Source organism: Thunnus thynnus, chromosome 1, assembly GCF_963924715.1.
Source record: "Thunnus thynnus chromosome 1, fThuThy2.1, whole genome shotgun sequence".
Classification (NCBI taxonomy): domain Eukaryota; kingdom Metazoa; phylum Chordata; class Actinopteri; order Scombriformes; family Scombridae; genus Thunnus; species Thunnus thynnus.
The window spans coordinates 12,820,114-12,834,341 of NC_089517.1; the positions used below are offsets into that span (position 1 = coordinate 12,820,114).

A 14,228-nucleotide genomic window follows, 5' to 3' on the forward strand; every position below is an offset into this window, starting at 1 on the left:
ACTCAATTGAAAATATAAGCCCTGCCCCTAATAATTGGATTTTCAATGAGCACAGAGAAACTTTCCACTTTCAGGAAATGAATGTGAAAACAGCCTTCTAGTGTCAAACTCTGCACATACATCATTCTGCACAAGTGAAGCTCAAACATTCAACTGTAGGAACTAGAAGAAAACCACAATTTTGAGTGAAGGGAGACTTTAACTTGTTTTGACCATGTGTTCAGGTTTCAGGATGAATGCCTCCTCGTGGCCCATGTTCCTCCTACGGACGCTGAGTGGAGCAGAGATGGCACCTGCCTCTGCCTTTAAGAAGGTATTGTACTATATACTTACAATATATATATATATATAATTTTTGAAGCTGTCGAAACTTTGAAGTCACCAATTTGTGCTGATATTCAGTATCTTTTAACTTGACCTTTTTCATGTCACAAAAATCCAAAGAAATCTGTTTTCTCTTCCATAGTTTTTTTTTTTGCAAAAGAGAGAAACAGCATTTGAAGTCATTGATTTAGTGTGTAGTTACCATTTAATTGGAAACAAGGTATCAGAATCCATTCATACAATGTTAAGTAAACCATTAACTCAATTCTTGCTTTCAAAAAATAAGAATACATTTAAATCAACTAATAACCTGTGCAAAGTCCAATACTGGCTCAAGGGCCGGGATGATGACTGACACAACTATAAATCTCAATTTAAAAATATGAAAGGTTATAATGTAGTTTATATTTCAGTTACAGTCATTATTGCAGTAAACAGCACAGACACAAGGGGGAGCCACTCCTACTGTGTGTCACATACAGAAGTTCAGGCACAGCAGCATATTAGGACATACCTGAAGCATATATCATAGTAAAAAGTGGATAAAACAGTCCTTTGTCAGCAGAAGCAGAACATGAGACAATAGAGATTGTTTTGTTTTTCATCAAAATTAAACTTTTTATTCAGTATTTAGTGTGTCCAAATACTTTAAAGATTTTTTTCCATAAATACTGAGTTAAGACTGATTAAAAAAAGATCACTCCGGCCAAGATATTCATACTATGAAATGTTTATTTTGGCACTCAATAATATTTTTGCATAGATATTTATTTGCTTGTTTATTTGTATACATATATTGTATATGTGTGTGTGTGTGTGTAGGAACCAGCCAGTCCTGCTAAAAACTACTTCCAGCCTGGTATGAAGCTGGAAGCTGTGGACAGGAAGAACCCGTATCTGATTTGTCCCGCCACAGTCGGAGAGGTCAGAGGTCAGGAGATCTTTGTCATGTTTGACGGCTGGCGAGGCGCCTTTGACTACTGGTGCCCCTTCGACTCCAGAGACATCTTCCCGGTTGGCTGGTGCACACTGACGAAACACAGTTTACAGCCACCTGGAAATTTCTGTAAGTGATGCTTTGATTTGACTGTTATTTTTTCTTTGTCATGTGTTGTGTGGAGGGTGCAATCTGTTCTGACAGATACCAACTCATGAAAACTGTAAAATTGCAAAAGTTTTGAGCAAATTTGTGTCTCAAAAACAATAGATGGGTACTACTAGCACTGATATCACAGGTTTCCAGTATAAAGTAGATGATGCAATTATATTTTGGATCGCCTTGCTGCATAAATTTGCATTTCGTAATGCTTCAGGATTTAATTGTAAACCCATATTAATATTAGCAAGGAGTTATTTGAAAACCTTATTAGTGGTCTAATTAGCTTTACTGGATATCATTAATATATCAAAGTGATTGTAAAAGGACATTACCATCCAAATCTTTCTGTGTTGACTCCTGAAAATTCAGAATATGGTTGTGTAATATCACAATACAGCACTGGGATTCTCAGTGGTCATCCGTAAAGCCAAAAGATGCTCATGTATAAGATTTGAGTCAACAGGAAGCTAATTTATTTCACAGACTTGTGTTGTATCTGATGTTTAGGTGACATTACCCATCTTTCAACACTAGAGAGCAGCACAAGCAACACATTCATCATTACAGGCTGTGAACTGAGGTGTGACAAAGAGTAACAGACATCTGAGTTGAGTGGAGTCAACTTTGAGAGTCAAACAATATCTGAGAAGCTGTTCTGGGCCCTCACCCCACCTTAATCATCCCTGATACCGGGTGTCATCTTTCATCCCAGCTGTGAGGATCAGTGCACGTCAAACAAGACAGAGGAGGTCTGTTCAGAGAGTCTTGAAACCAGAGAGTGTCTGGAGCCAGTTTAGGCTGTTTTCAGACCAAATCAGGCGTTGTGGCGCACCGCTGGAGGGTTGAGCGGAGGTGTGGGGGGGTGTTTGTGCTCTAGAATGTAACCACTGTGAAACAATCAGAAAATAACCCTTTATTGATCTGATTCACTGGCTTTCTCGCTACCACCACTCCCTCTATTCATTCACTGTCTAGCTCACTCGACCACAACTGCTCTCTCTTTTTCTCTTTCTCTCTCTCAGTCTCTCTCACTCTCTTTTTCTCTCATTTTTCAAAATGAGTTGCGAAACCGACAGCAAAACCAGACTTTACTTTTAACGATATCAAACGAAGAGAAATATCCTCCCCTCTTCCCCTCCCTCATGGCAGAGTTTAACAGCTCTGATCAGTCTGATCGCAGGCTAGGATTTGCCACCGCCGTGTGACGTTTGGTTGCGGTTCTTCAAAAGTTGACTCTGGATCAAGTTTCTCATTGCAGTCAGGTGTGGCACCGGTGCAGCCAAATAACCTGCAGCCTAAATGCACTACCCCCATTCAAATGAATAGGAGGACTTTCGCCGCACCACTTGATTTGGTCTGAATATGGTTACAGTTTGCAACACAATGTGTCTCAAACGCTTTTAGATTTAGCTGCCCAGGACGCATTTGACTTCATCTGTAGCAAACTGTGACAGCTGCAGAACAGACAAAATGTGTGTTTGCACTTGGCCTGCTGTGTCCAAATTGTCAGTTAAATGGGACACTAACTACATATATCCAGCTATCAAGTTTATTGTGCTGTAAACGCACAATAAAAAGTTTATTAGATTTTGAAAGCTGGCAGGGACATATTTGCTTTCTTACCTGTATTTTAATTGTTCAGTTGCAGCCTGAGGCTGAAACTAATAATTACTGATTAATATAATGATGTTTTTTTAATGAATATATTAATCATTTAGTCTATAAAATGTCAGAAAATGAGAATCACACTTTCCTGAGCCTAAGGCTACATCCACACTAATATGTTTTCATTTTATAACAGCATTTTAAAACGAAAACGATCTCTGTCCACATGAGCGTTTTAGCACCGTTTCAGAATTGATCCTTACTAACACGCCTGAAAACACATATCACATGACCATTCACATACACTGGGCATGCGCGTGCTGGTGTAGTTGTCCACAGCTGCTTTATACTGTATGAAAATCTTCTCCTTCAGTTCATTAAATCCCTGTAGCGTCTGAAGGCATCAGGACTGATATGTCGACAAATCTGCAGCCTCTGAGAAGTTTTGCACCAGAGCGTAGTGCCGTTACACACAGGGCTGTTATACAGGGCCGTTCACTGTGTTTACCTTCATTAAGCCACCTTATGACACCAGGCTGCTACAGAATAACCACACAAACCTCTACACACATCAGACTAGTCGGTTATAATGTGATATTCTGACTTTTTATGAAGGAGACATCGGGTTAGCAGAGCTCATCAGCCTCTTTTCCAACTTTCTCTTTAGCAAAAGTAGCATCTTGTTTTATCCTTGAAACACATTGTGATGCAAAAGCTGTTGTGTAACATTAATTACTAAACTATGTGACCGTGTACGAGGTGAGATACATTATAATTATTGCTGAAATAGTGTAGGTCTGATATAATCATTTAAATGGCTTTATCAAATCAATTTCTTTATTTTTTTATTTCTATCATTATAGTAACTAACTAACTACTACTCCATCTGTCTTTGGGTACAGATTTCTGGTGATATGTGTTCATGTTGTGACTCTCTGAACCATTAATACATTTCCTGAAGAAAAGCTTTCCATTCGTTGAGCTGTTGTTATCACATTTAACTGTGATTGGTTCAGCTGTTTCAGAGCTATGAGAGTAGTGATGTGACTGGCTAAGAGAGTATTTAATAATCACCACACCTGCTGATCTATATTCACCTTCACTCAGCCCTTTTTCACGTCACGTTGCTGCACATACATGAACCAAAATAACAGGTGTGCATAGAGACGCCGCAGTCCGTGCACCTCTTTGCTTGGCATTTATTGTTCAAATTTCAGCTGAAGGTGCAAAATATTAAACTGAGAGTGCAATGCATGCTTTTGCACCCTAGTAGAACCGGGTCTGTCCGAGTCATTGTTTTCAAAAGTCTTTATTTTAGAGGTTTGAAAACACCAGAGTAGTGTGGACACTAGGCGTAGTGTGGACACTAGGTGATGTTTTTCAAATTCATCATTTCATCCGACCAACAGTACAAAAACAAAAGATACTAAGAATGATATAAAACAGAGAAAGCGGCACATGTTAGCGTGATAAAAGTACGTCTTATTATGAATGTCTGAGAGCAGTGGAGGCAACAGTGGTAACCACTCACTATTAAAACCACATTTACTGATAAATGTGAACAGAATTTTCTCATTCAAATTCATGAAATTCTTCCTCCAAGATTAGAGACCAAATAGGTCAGTTATTAAAATATTAAATATGTATACAAATTGTTATCTTTTTCTTGTGCTATACTTTTTAAAACAGACTTGTGGAAATATCTGAATGTGTGTGATAGTTTGGATGGTTTTTGGCTCCATTTTGCTCTTTTGAAAGACGAGAAAAAGCAGCATGACAGCAATGAGAGAGAGAAAGAGAACAATTACTATTTTTTTCCCATAGAGACACAGATTTAGTCATGTATGCCCAGACACAGAGAAAATCAGGTTATTATCCTCTGAATAGTGTTGTGTTTGTACTTGTCTTCTAATTTAAAAACTGCCTTAATCCTCTTTAAGGAGTCTTTTTTGTCTTGTTTTGCATCCAAGAAGAACTGTATTTCATGCAGAGGAAATACAATATTTTAGCTCTGTACTGTCATAAAATGTGTTTTTGATAGTTTAGTACATTTAGAGAAATATAATTGGGTGTTTCATTGAAAAGTATTGTCTTTAAGTGTAGCTCTGACTTAAAGGAAAGGAACCTATCTAGATAGAGACAGAAACAATTGAAAAAATATCACCAAAGATAATTAGGTAATTTTGGTAATCCAAATAGGTAATCCAATTTTGATACATTTTTTGAATTCTGTTTATTTTAAAATAGTCTTGTTTACAGAGGATTGCAGTCTAATTAATCATAAAAAGGTTGTAATAGTAATAACCCTAATCAGTGTAAAACAGTTTGAAATCTCAGATTCTTTTCAGACTAATAATGTATATTTAATTTAATTATCCATAAGCTTGAGCGTAATCCACATGTACATTTAGGTCATTCAAAAAAATGAACCTATTTTAAAAATTCTGTGATGTTTGGTTTATTTTGAGGTTTTTAACCACACATCCAGTACTTATTTTCATAAAGAGGAGCTTGTTGCTTTGCCATGTAGTTGGTCTTTATTTTTACAACATCAAAGAAACAATCTTATTTACTTGTGGCTTTGTAGAAAACTCCTTTCTTGAAAAAGTTTGAGAACAGGCTATTATTTTTTTCAATCTTTATTTAACCAAGTAAATCCCTGTGAGGTTAGAAACCTCTCGGCCAAGATGGAAGCATAAAATGTCGCAGACAAAGCATTTCAAAACCAGGCAAAGGGTAAAAACTGATAACAATGCAAAATATATTTTAAGTAGATAAGAAAATGTAACTTAAAAGACACTTATACTGACACAAACAAAATATTTGCTGCAATCATCTAAGTAACATTGTTGCAACAGTAATTTTCAGTTGATCTATTTTTACATAGCTTTTCAAACAATGTTAAATATGAAATAACTATTTGTTCGGTCTGTTACAAAAATGCTTGTTTTCTAAATACTATTACTAATTTTCAAGAGTTTCCTCTGATATTTGCCATTTCAGTTCACTGTGACATTTGGCAGCTATCAGCAGTTTTAACACTTGAAAAGCTGCTGCTTTAAAAATATTTTAAAGTGTTTCTCAAACCAAAATGTGCAGATTTGTCTGCCTCCCACCTCTCTTAGATAACAAAACACATTCTACTACTTCCCTCTGTGTGTTTATATACTCTTAATTTTTCCAGGGACCTCATGAGGGACCCCTGAGCAGTCCTGAACTCCACTTAGACACAACATTCCCTGTATGCGCCTGCGGAAATTAGAGCTTTGGTTGATATTATTAAAGTGTGAGGGGAGTCCTGAACTATTAATTATCAATCAGTGTGTAATTATACGGTAATTACACTCAGCGGTTACAGAGTATGTCGCCATTTGCACTAATGCTGAAGCTTACTGTTCAAGGTTTAGCTGTTTAGTTTCTTTGGCAGATATTTCGACATTTGCCATCCATCAAAATCACTTTGACAAATGGCCCTGGAGTGAGTCTGTTCATTCTGAAATTTGGGGTTTTGATAAAGTTTAGCAGGTGTAATAAATATCAATCACCTTCATGTTTGCTGTCTCTGCATTACATCCAGCAATTTCCTGCCCTTTGCCCTGTTGTTGGTTTCCACTGGTCAGGAAGCAAGAAGCTTTTAATTACCCAACAACCAGCTTGATTAATGGGAGGTGTGTGTGTGTGCATGTGGGTGTTTGTTTGGGTTTTTCTCCTCTGTGTTGATGGATGACAGCGGTTACATGTTTGTCAGAGCATGTTCTCAGTGCTCGGGCAGTCGAGTTTACAGTCTCCGTTGCAGTTTTTATGTCTACAGAAAGTCCTTAATGTCTGCTTCAGATGTAGTTCCACACAAGACTTCCCCGGCCCACAGATGACTTTAATCCTTGTGGGTGAGCGGAGTTGTCATGATGTGACGTCCTCACATCTGCTTCTGATCCCGGTGCTGACATACGTACCTCGCTGAGAGCTTACCAGGTCGCTGCTTGCAAAGAGACTTACTGTAGCACAGATTTACTCTTTATGTGTGTGTGTGTGTGTGTAGTTTAGCAAAAAAAATAGGAAGAACGGATAATGTAAATTACCAGACAGCTACCATGTTTGTATGTGGATAAATGAATAAGTAGGGCTTGGTTGAGGTGTTAATGAGCTGATAATTAGCTGTACATGTGAGAGAGGGAGTGAGAGACTCTGTAATTACTACTACATTTAAAAATTCTAATTAGCTTTCATCAAAATTGTCCTGTTGTGACCTTGCTACATGCTTTTGTAAGAAGCCACAGAAAACCGCAAGCTTGGGTGTATAATTATTTTCTTTGTTGTACAGTAAGCGTTCATGTTTTTTTTTTTGTTTTTTTTTCAACTTTTTGTGTGATACGTCTTCATCTTTTCTTGATGGTATTAAATTGGGTCAGAATGCAGAATGGTGTATTCTGAATAATGCATGAATAATTCAGTGTGTCTGTATTTTAGCAGACATAGACACACACACTCTAGTTGTTATTGTCTATTTAACACAAAACATTTTTTATGTTTTGTCACATTTGGCTGTTTTTGCAACTATATATTCTACATTTTCAACAAATATTACCATGCACATGCATTTAAATTCTAAATATCTGGTTATTAATGTAGATGGAAACAGCATATTTATTAGTTTTTTTAAAATATTAAATATCATTGCGCATTTTTCTGAAATATCAAATGCATCAATTTACCACTGCCTTTTGTTGTAACTTTCTAGCTGCTCCTTTATTTTTTAAATCTCCAATCATCTTTGAGATTTGGCCCACATACAGACAACAAATTAAATCCTCCCTGGGGGTCCCTGCAAGAATAGACTTGAAAAATATATTATGAATGCAAGAATTGTGTCCAACAATTATATATCTATAAGCCAAAAAACACCACACTGCACAGACTATTATCAAAGAGGTTTTTTTCTTTCTTGAATCAGCGACGTCAGCGCTCCTGTTTGTCCCTGCTGAGGCAGATTAAGATGTCTGACAGAAGGGACTTTTCCCAGGCTTTCTCTGGCTGCTCTGTTCCACATTGTTCCAGAGCTGGGGTGATATCCGACTATGCCACTGTTTCCTGACGTTGGACCTGGCCATCTTTCATCAGGGAATGTCTGAATAGGCTAGGGTTACACTGAGGGGGCACCTCCTTCTCTGCTCTGTGTGTGTGTGTGTGAGTGTGTGTATGTTGAGGGAAAGCTTGCTTATGTGCACACCAACTCCAGGAGTTTGCCCCTTTTCACCCGTTTCAATCAAGAGTCTTCTGATCCAGTTTAACCTTTTACTCCCCCCCCCACCCTCCCCAACCCCGCTCCCCATCCCCCATCCGCTCACAGGAGCCCCACCGTTAACCCTTCTCCCCCAGTCATCTCCCCCTCCCCCAGAGCCTTGCTGAGAAGCAGGTGACTGATGTAGACTGTCGATATGGCCTACAGATAACATGAATAAAGGGTTCAACTCACCCCCCCCCCTCATCCTCTCCCCACCACACCCACTCACTCTTCCTCCTCTCTACTCTACCCCTCCCCAGCCCCTATGCAAATCTAAATACCCTCCTCCTCCTCCTCCTCCTCCTGCTCATTCATTGGGAGGGAAGCTTTGCAGCGGCTTGAAGCAGCAGAAGCAGCAGCAGCAGCAGCAGCAGCAGCAGCAGTGTGGGCTTTGTTGTGGACTACTGCCGAAAGAAAGACGACAGCGGAGAGACGCACGGAGAGAACTGAGAAAGACAGAAAACAGACAATGAAGTGCAGATGATGAGAGCATATTAGGGAAAAAGTTTGGAGGAGGGAAAAAAAATAAAGAACACAGGGTAGAAAACAAATCAGAAAGAAAGAGTTGTTTCAAAGAGGGAACCAGGAAGCAACTGTACTGAGTGTTTATTGTTACGGACATTAATAGTACTACTACTACTGCCGCCGCCGCTGCTCTCACCACTACTACTACTTCTACTGCTACTATAAACGATAGAAGTGAAGTTCTGCTTTTTCTGGTCAGGATTTCCTGGTGAGTTTGATGTCTACGAAATGGTGTCTTTTTGCTCTTTTGTATAAAACTTTTTTGCAGATCTTATACTTTTATATTACCTGTGTTTTACCTTTGCTGTGTTTTGAGTAATTCTCATGATTAGGTTTACCAGTGTGATGATTCTCTGCAGTATACTGAAGTGAAGTGCAGACACATTTATGTAGCAACATGTTTCTGAACATGTTTCATTAAACTTTACTTCTTGTGGAAACGTATTAACCTGCTTTTCTAATTCGAGAGATTAATTTTCACTGAAACTTCCTTAAAATGTGCACCAGTGAATACGGCACTCACTCAAGTTAAGAAGATTTCAGTCAATCATTTGCTTAATTCAGGAAGTGCTAGCTATGTTTTGGAAAATGATCATTTATTTCGATTTGATCCTTTTGTTACTGGAAAGCTATAAAAAAAAAAAAGTTAAACTAGCAGCTGTGCGGTTTTGGTGAACCATAAAAAGGGAAGTGAAATCTGGTGCAGTCTCTCCCCTCGGGGTGTAAATGATTAAAGGTGTTTTCTTTGTTTAGCATAAAGAATTTTCGAGTGAGTTCATTGAAAGAGACTAGTCGCCACGGCTAGACAGAAAGACTAAAAGTTTGAAGTTTTAATAGCATTTCTTGACTGTAATTAAGTTTGGAGCTCCATGTGTTTTTGATCATGTGTTTTTTTTTTTTTGTCTGTAAAGCATCAGGAATTAGTTTGCAAAAGGCTCAGGCGAGGATTAGTGGATATCAAATATTTTCTGTTCTTTAGATGTTTTAAGCACTCGCCTTTTTCTTTTGTGAAGCTGTACGATCCACAGCAGTCACGGCTGAATGATTGTGATTTTATTCTTTTCTCGATGTGTGTTTTGTGGGCGGTGTGCCATGCTGACGACTTTGTGCAGGAAAAAATTTTTGTGTTTACACTATTTAAGTTCTCTCTCTGCCACCTACATGCACCTGAATCAGCGGTTTATACTTACTCTCTATTCCTGAGCTTCAGATTCACTCAAAAGAACAACCTGTGTCTGTGTGTGTGTGTGTGTGTGTGTGTGTGTGTGGCTGAACGAACTGTTCGCTGTGAGAGTGCTCGGCATGTGAGGATGTGTGTGTGTGTGTGTGTGTGTTGGTGGGGTGGGGGTTGGGGGGGGGGTGTAATTAGATGAGAGGCAACTCTGTGGAGCCCCTCCCCCCACCCCCCAGACAGCAGACACACGTTCTCATGCATGCACGCACACACACACACACACACTTGCACATACACACGTTTCCTCGGGCTGTGGCTTACACAGGTCAATAGGTCGAGTTGGAATTATATAGCCATGATCAGTACCATATGTCTCTATTTTTTTCTATTTTTTTTTGTTCTATATTTTTTTTATAAGGACTAATCATGCAATTTTATAGTTAACTTGATGTTACATATGTATACACTGTTATACAATTGGTTCATCTTGTTGGTCTTAAAGGAGCATAACAAGGGTTTTGCAAGTTGTTTACCTATTTGTATTTATTGTACAATTCCAAGCAGCCATAGTTTTCACACAGTATGACAACGGATGGAAACCAGTGATTGCCTGAAATGGGAGTTAAAATATACAAAAATCTAAGCAGAGCGGTAACTTCCTGGTACCCCTACTGGTTTCCTAGCAACGACTCCCAGTGCTGCAAACTGTCATTTTTGAACTTTGGTTTTTGTCTAGATGAAACAAACTAAATGTAACATAACTTTAGAGGTGCTGGTAGGTGGTTTTTGTTTCCTTTGGACAGAGCCAGGCTACCTGTTTCCTGTCTTTGTGCTAAGCTACACTAACAGGCTGCTGGCTGTACCTTCATGTTCACTGTACAGACACGAGAGTGTTGTTTATTTGCTCATCTAACTCTCTGCCAGAAAGTGAATAAGCGTACTTCCCCAAATGTTGAACTATTGTTTTAAGTCATTGCTTTAAAGTAACACACTAGACATTTACTGGTTCCAGCTTCCTAAATGTGAAAAGCTTTTTTTCTGTTTTATATCATGTGAAATTGAATATTTTCAGGTTTTGGACTTTTGGTATGAAAGAAACAATCAATTTGTAAATCACTTTGGGCCCTAGGAAATTGTGATGGCGTTTTCTAGCATTTTATTGGGCTTTTTTTTTAAATTTTAAAAATAATAGGCATATTAATCAAGAATGAAAATTATTGTTAGTTGCAATACTAATAGCATACAAAATGGTCAAAATGTAAGCAATACATCATTTTTAGTGATGTGGTCCTTTAAATCTCTAAAAACAAGTAGAGGACCTCCACCTCAATCATTATAAGCTCATTTTTTGCAGCCAATCATTGTGCAGCGTCAAAGACCTTGATTTCAAATTCTGGTGGATATTGCTAAGTTTCCAAAGATACCAGATATATCAGGCTAAGTTTGGGGGCGTTGTGTCTAGAAAATATCCTTTTGGAGGAACGATGTAGCCATGAAAACATGGAGTCTTGGGTTTAAACATTTCACTCTGTGTAAAAAGCTTCAATGAAGGGCTTCAACAAGCTGATACTGTTAGGCAGTGTGGAATTAAATTATTTTATAAGATTTTTTTGCAAGTTGTAGTTGAAATGCAGACATGATCAGATTTTTAAAGAATAAATTTGTTGATAAACTAATATATATTAGAATATGATATTACTCACTGGTGTGGAAACATTACATGTTGCCTGCCTTGGTGGCTGTCATGCAATGTGAACGGATTAGATTTTTTTTTTTTTATAACAGGGAAAGATCAAAGAAGGCCCCTGACTCAGATTTCCTGTGGTGAATTAAAACCCGCTGATACTGATTGGTACCCTGCAAACAAATTTTGATCTGCCTTTGTAGGGCTTACGGCTTCAAGCTCGGGGTGAATAAGTGTGCCACTGTGCACGCAGGTTGGTATTGCTGTTCCTCTGTGAGCACGCATTGTGTGACCGCTCCTGGTGAGCGAGTGAGCCCTCGCCCTCTGAAACAAAACACTGCTCTATTCTACGCCCACTTTCACTCATTTCCCAATTAAGCAGCTTTCAGGGTGCCCCGACTGGCCCCTCAGAGAATACTGTAAACCTTCCATAGTCTCTCCATATCGCCCCAGTCAAGGAGGTTCTCATGAAAGCCTTGGCCCCCTGAGAGCCTCCACATGCACTCTCAGACCCCTGCTCTCACCAAGCAATACGTTTGTATTGAAATAGGAGATGGTTATCTTTCTTTCTTTCTTTCTTTCTTTCTTCTTTCTTTCTTTCTTTCTTTCACACATGATGATTTTGTGATCATATCTCAGAGTCACGCTCAGGCTAATGAAGACAGAAGGGGGTGGTGATGCCACTGCTTTGTGTCTTCTTTCTTCTTAACAATGGCTATTGCTTTTTTTCTCACTTATTGTCACTTAATCTCTATTTTAACACCTAAACTGATTGGCACTTTGGATTTACATTTCTGTCCTGAGCAATATCTTGCAGTTAGAGGTTGTCTGTGATCCAAATAACATCTTCAAGCAGACTGCTAGATTTTATTTTCAAGTAATGTTAGCTGTGTTTTTTACCTTGTTTGATTGTGAGCAGTAGTAGCACATTAGGTGAGTGAGAGGGGGGATGGCACACAGTTGAGGTCTGCAGCTAGATTTGAACCTGGGATGTTGCGATGACATGACTACTGTCCCAAACCCCTCATTGGCTGATGTTGTTGGTTGATCACAGAGACAGTACTTAAAAAACCTATTGAGCCCCTTTGGAAGTTTTCAAATTTGACAATTTTCATGCAAAAATATGTTGTCGCTGACAATCAACAGTGAAACTGTCATTAGACTCTAAAAAAACTAAATTGAGACTAATAAAATGTCTTTGAGTGGTTTGGTTCAGCTGTAGTGGTTATTTAAAAAATGTTGGGATACGTTAGATGTTTAAAAATTTGGAAAGGCTAATATGGTATTTCCAATATTCACACTATGTCTGCCAATATGCACAAGAATATTGGTATCAGTGTGTAGGTCAGCTGCTGAGTTTATATAACTTGAAGTACAATTTCAAATGAGTCCTATCTGTTGATATAAAAACGGGTTGGAAAAAGCTTTCATTTGCTTCCATCACATAGACAGAAATAATAGAGAACTGGTAAATAAAGGATAAATAAATACATTGAGATGAATTGGTAACAGACTATTTTAGCCACCAAAAATTAATTCATAATACAGGCTTATCCACACCACATCTTCATTTAATGTTTATTATAGCTAAGTATAATTTATCATAGTTTTGATTTTTAAATATTTTGTCTTTTTATAAGTTTGAGTCCTGTTTTTTTTTTAATCTCAGCTTTAATATATCTTTTTGTATATTGTGTTTTTACAAGTAGGTATTATTGTTACTTGCTAAATATTCAGTAAAGTTTAATCTTTAAAATGTATTTATACGTGTTTGTTCATATTTCAACAGTAAAATGTATCTCTCAGTACACATCTTGGTCACAACTCTTAAAACTAAATTTAAGGGATTCTTTTGAAATATGATGTTGTATTTGTTTACTTTAAAAATAAATACTGCCTGATATATTGCTATCATATTTTCAATTTCTCAAATACTAATTTTGGTGTCTGCCTTAAAAGTCCAGTAATCTTATGAGCGCTATTTTTGTTGTGTTGATTGAAGCAGAAGGTTTGAGGAATCATCCAGCGGGCAGGTCTCTAGGGGTTTCTGACTTCTGACTCTGATTTCAGTGGAGGGAGGGGCTAAATACAAAGGACCTGCCAATCTCAGGGGACTGGGTAAATAAATAAGAAAATCCCTTGTGCAGGATTACTCAGTTACTCAGTTTTCCCTCTGTCTTTGTCTTCCCAAATTTTTCATCATTTGTGGTGAAAAATGTTCTGAAATTTGACATTTCTAATAATACAAACCATTCTTTGGCTCAAGGACCTACAGCAAAGTTGATTCTCTGAACATGTCTTTGTTTGGAGCCTCTGTGTATTGATGAAGGGCAAATCTAATTAGGATGTCGGGAGGTTGTGTTCACAAAATGACATTTTGTGCTGGGGATTTTTATTTTATTTGCTTCAACATATGTATCCCAATTTTTAATGTCCAAATTAAAATCATATCATCATGCTCTTTGATCATCTTTAATGCAATACAATCTTGCACGTGGATTGCAAGTAGAATAACAATAACATGTTTCTTTCGGTT

The 14,228-nt window shown here is 38.0% G+C and overlaps 1 protein-coding gene across 4 annotated transcripts in view; it reads left to right on the plus strand.

Annotated features, from left to right (window-relative positions):
• scml2 (Scm polycomb group protein like 2) overlaps positions 1-14,228 on the plus strand; it is a 29,668-nt gene that overhangs the window by 7,286 nt on the left and 8,154 nt on the right. For all 4 annotated transcript variants that reach the window (XM_067585428.1, XM_067585421.1, XM_067585444.1 and 1 more), the window contains 2 exons: positions 225-313; positions 1,147-1,390. In XM_067585428.1, the coding sequence (XP_067441529.1) occupies positions 225-313; positions 1,147-1,390 (333 nt within the window). The remainder of the gene's footprint in view (positions 1-224; positions 314-1,146; positions 1,391-14,228) is intronic.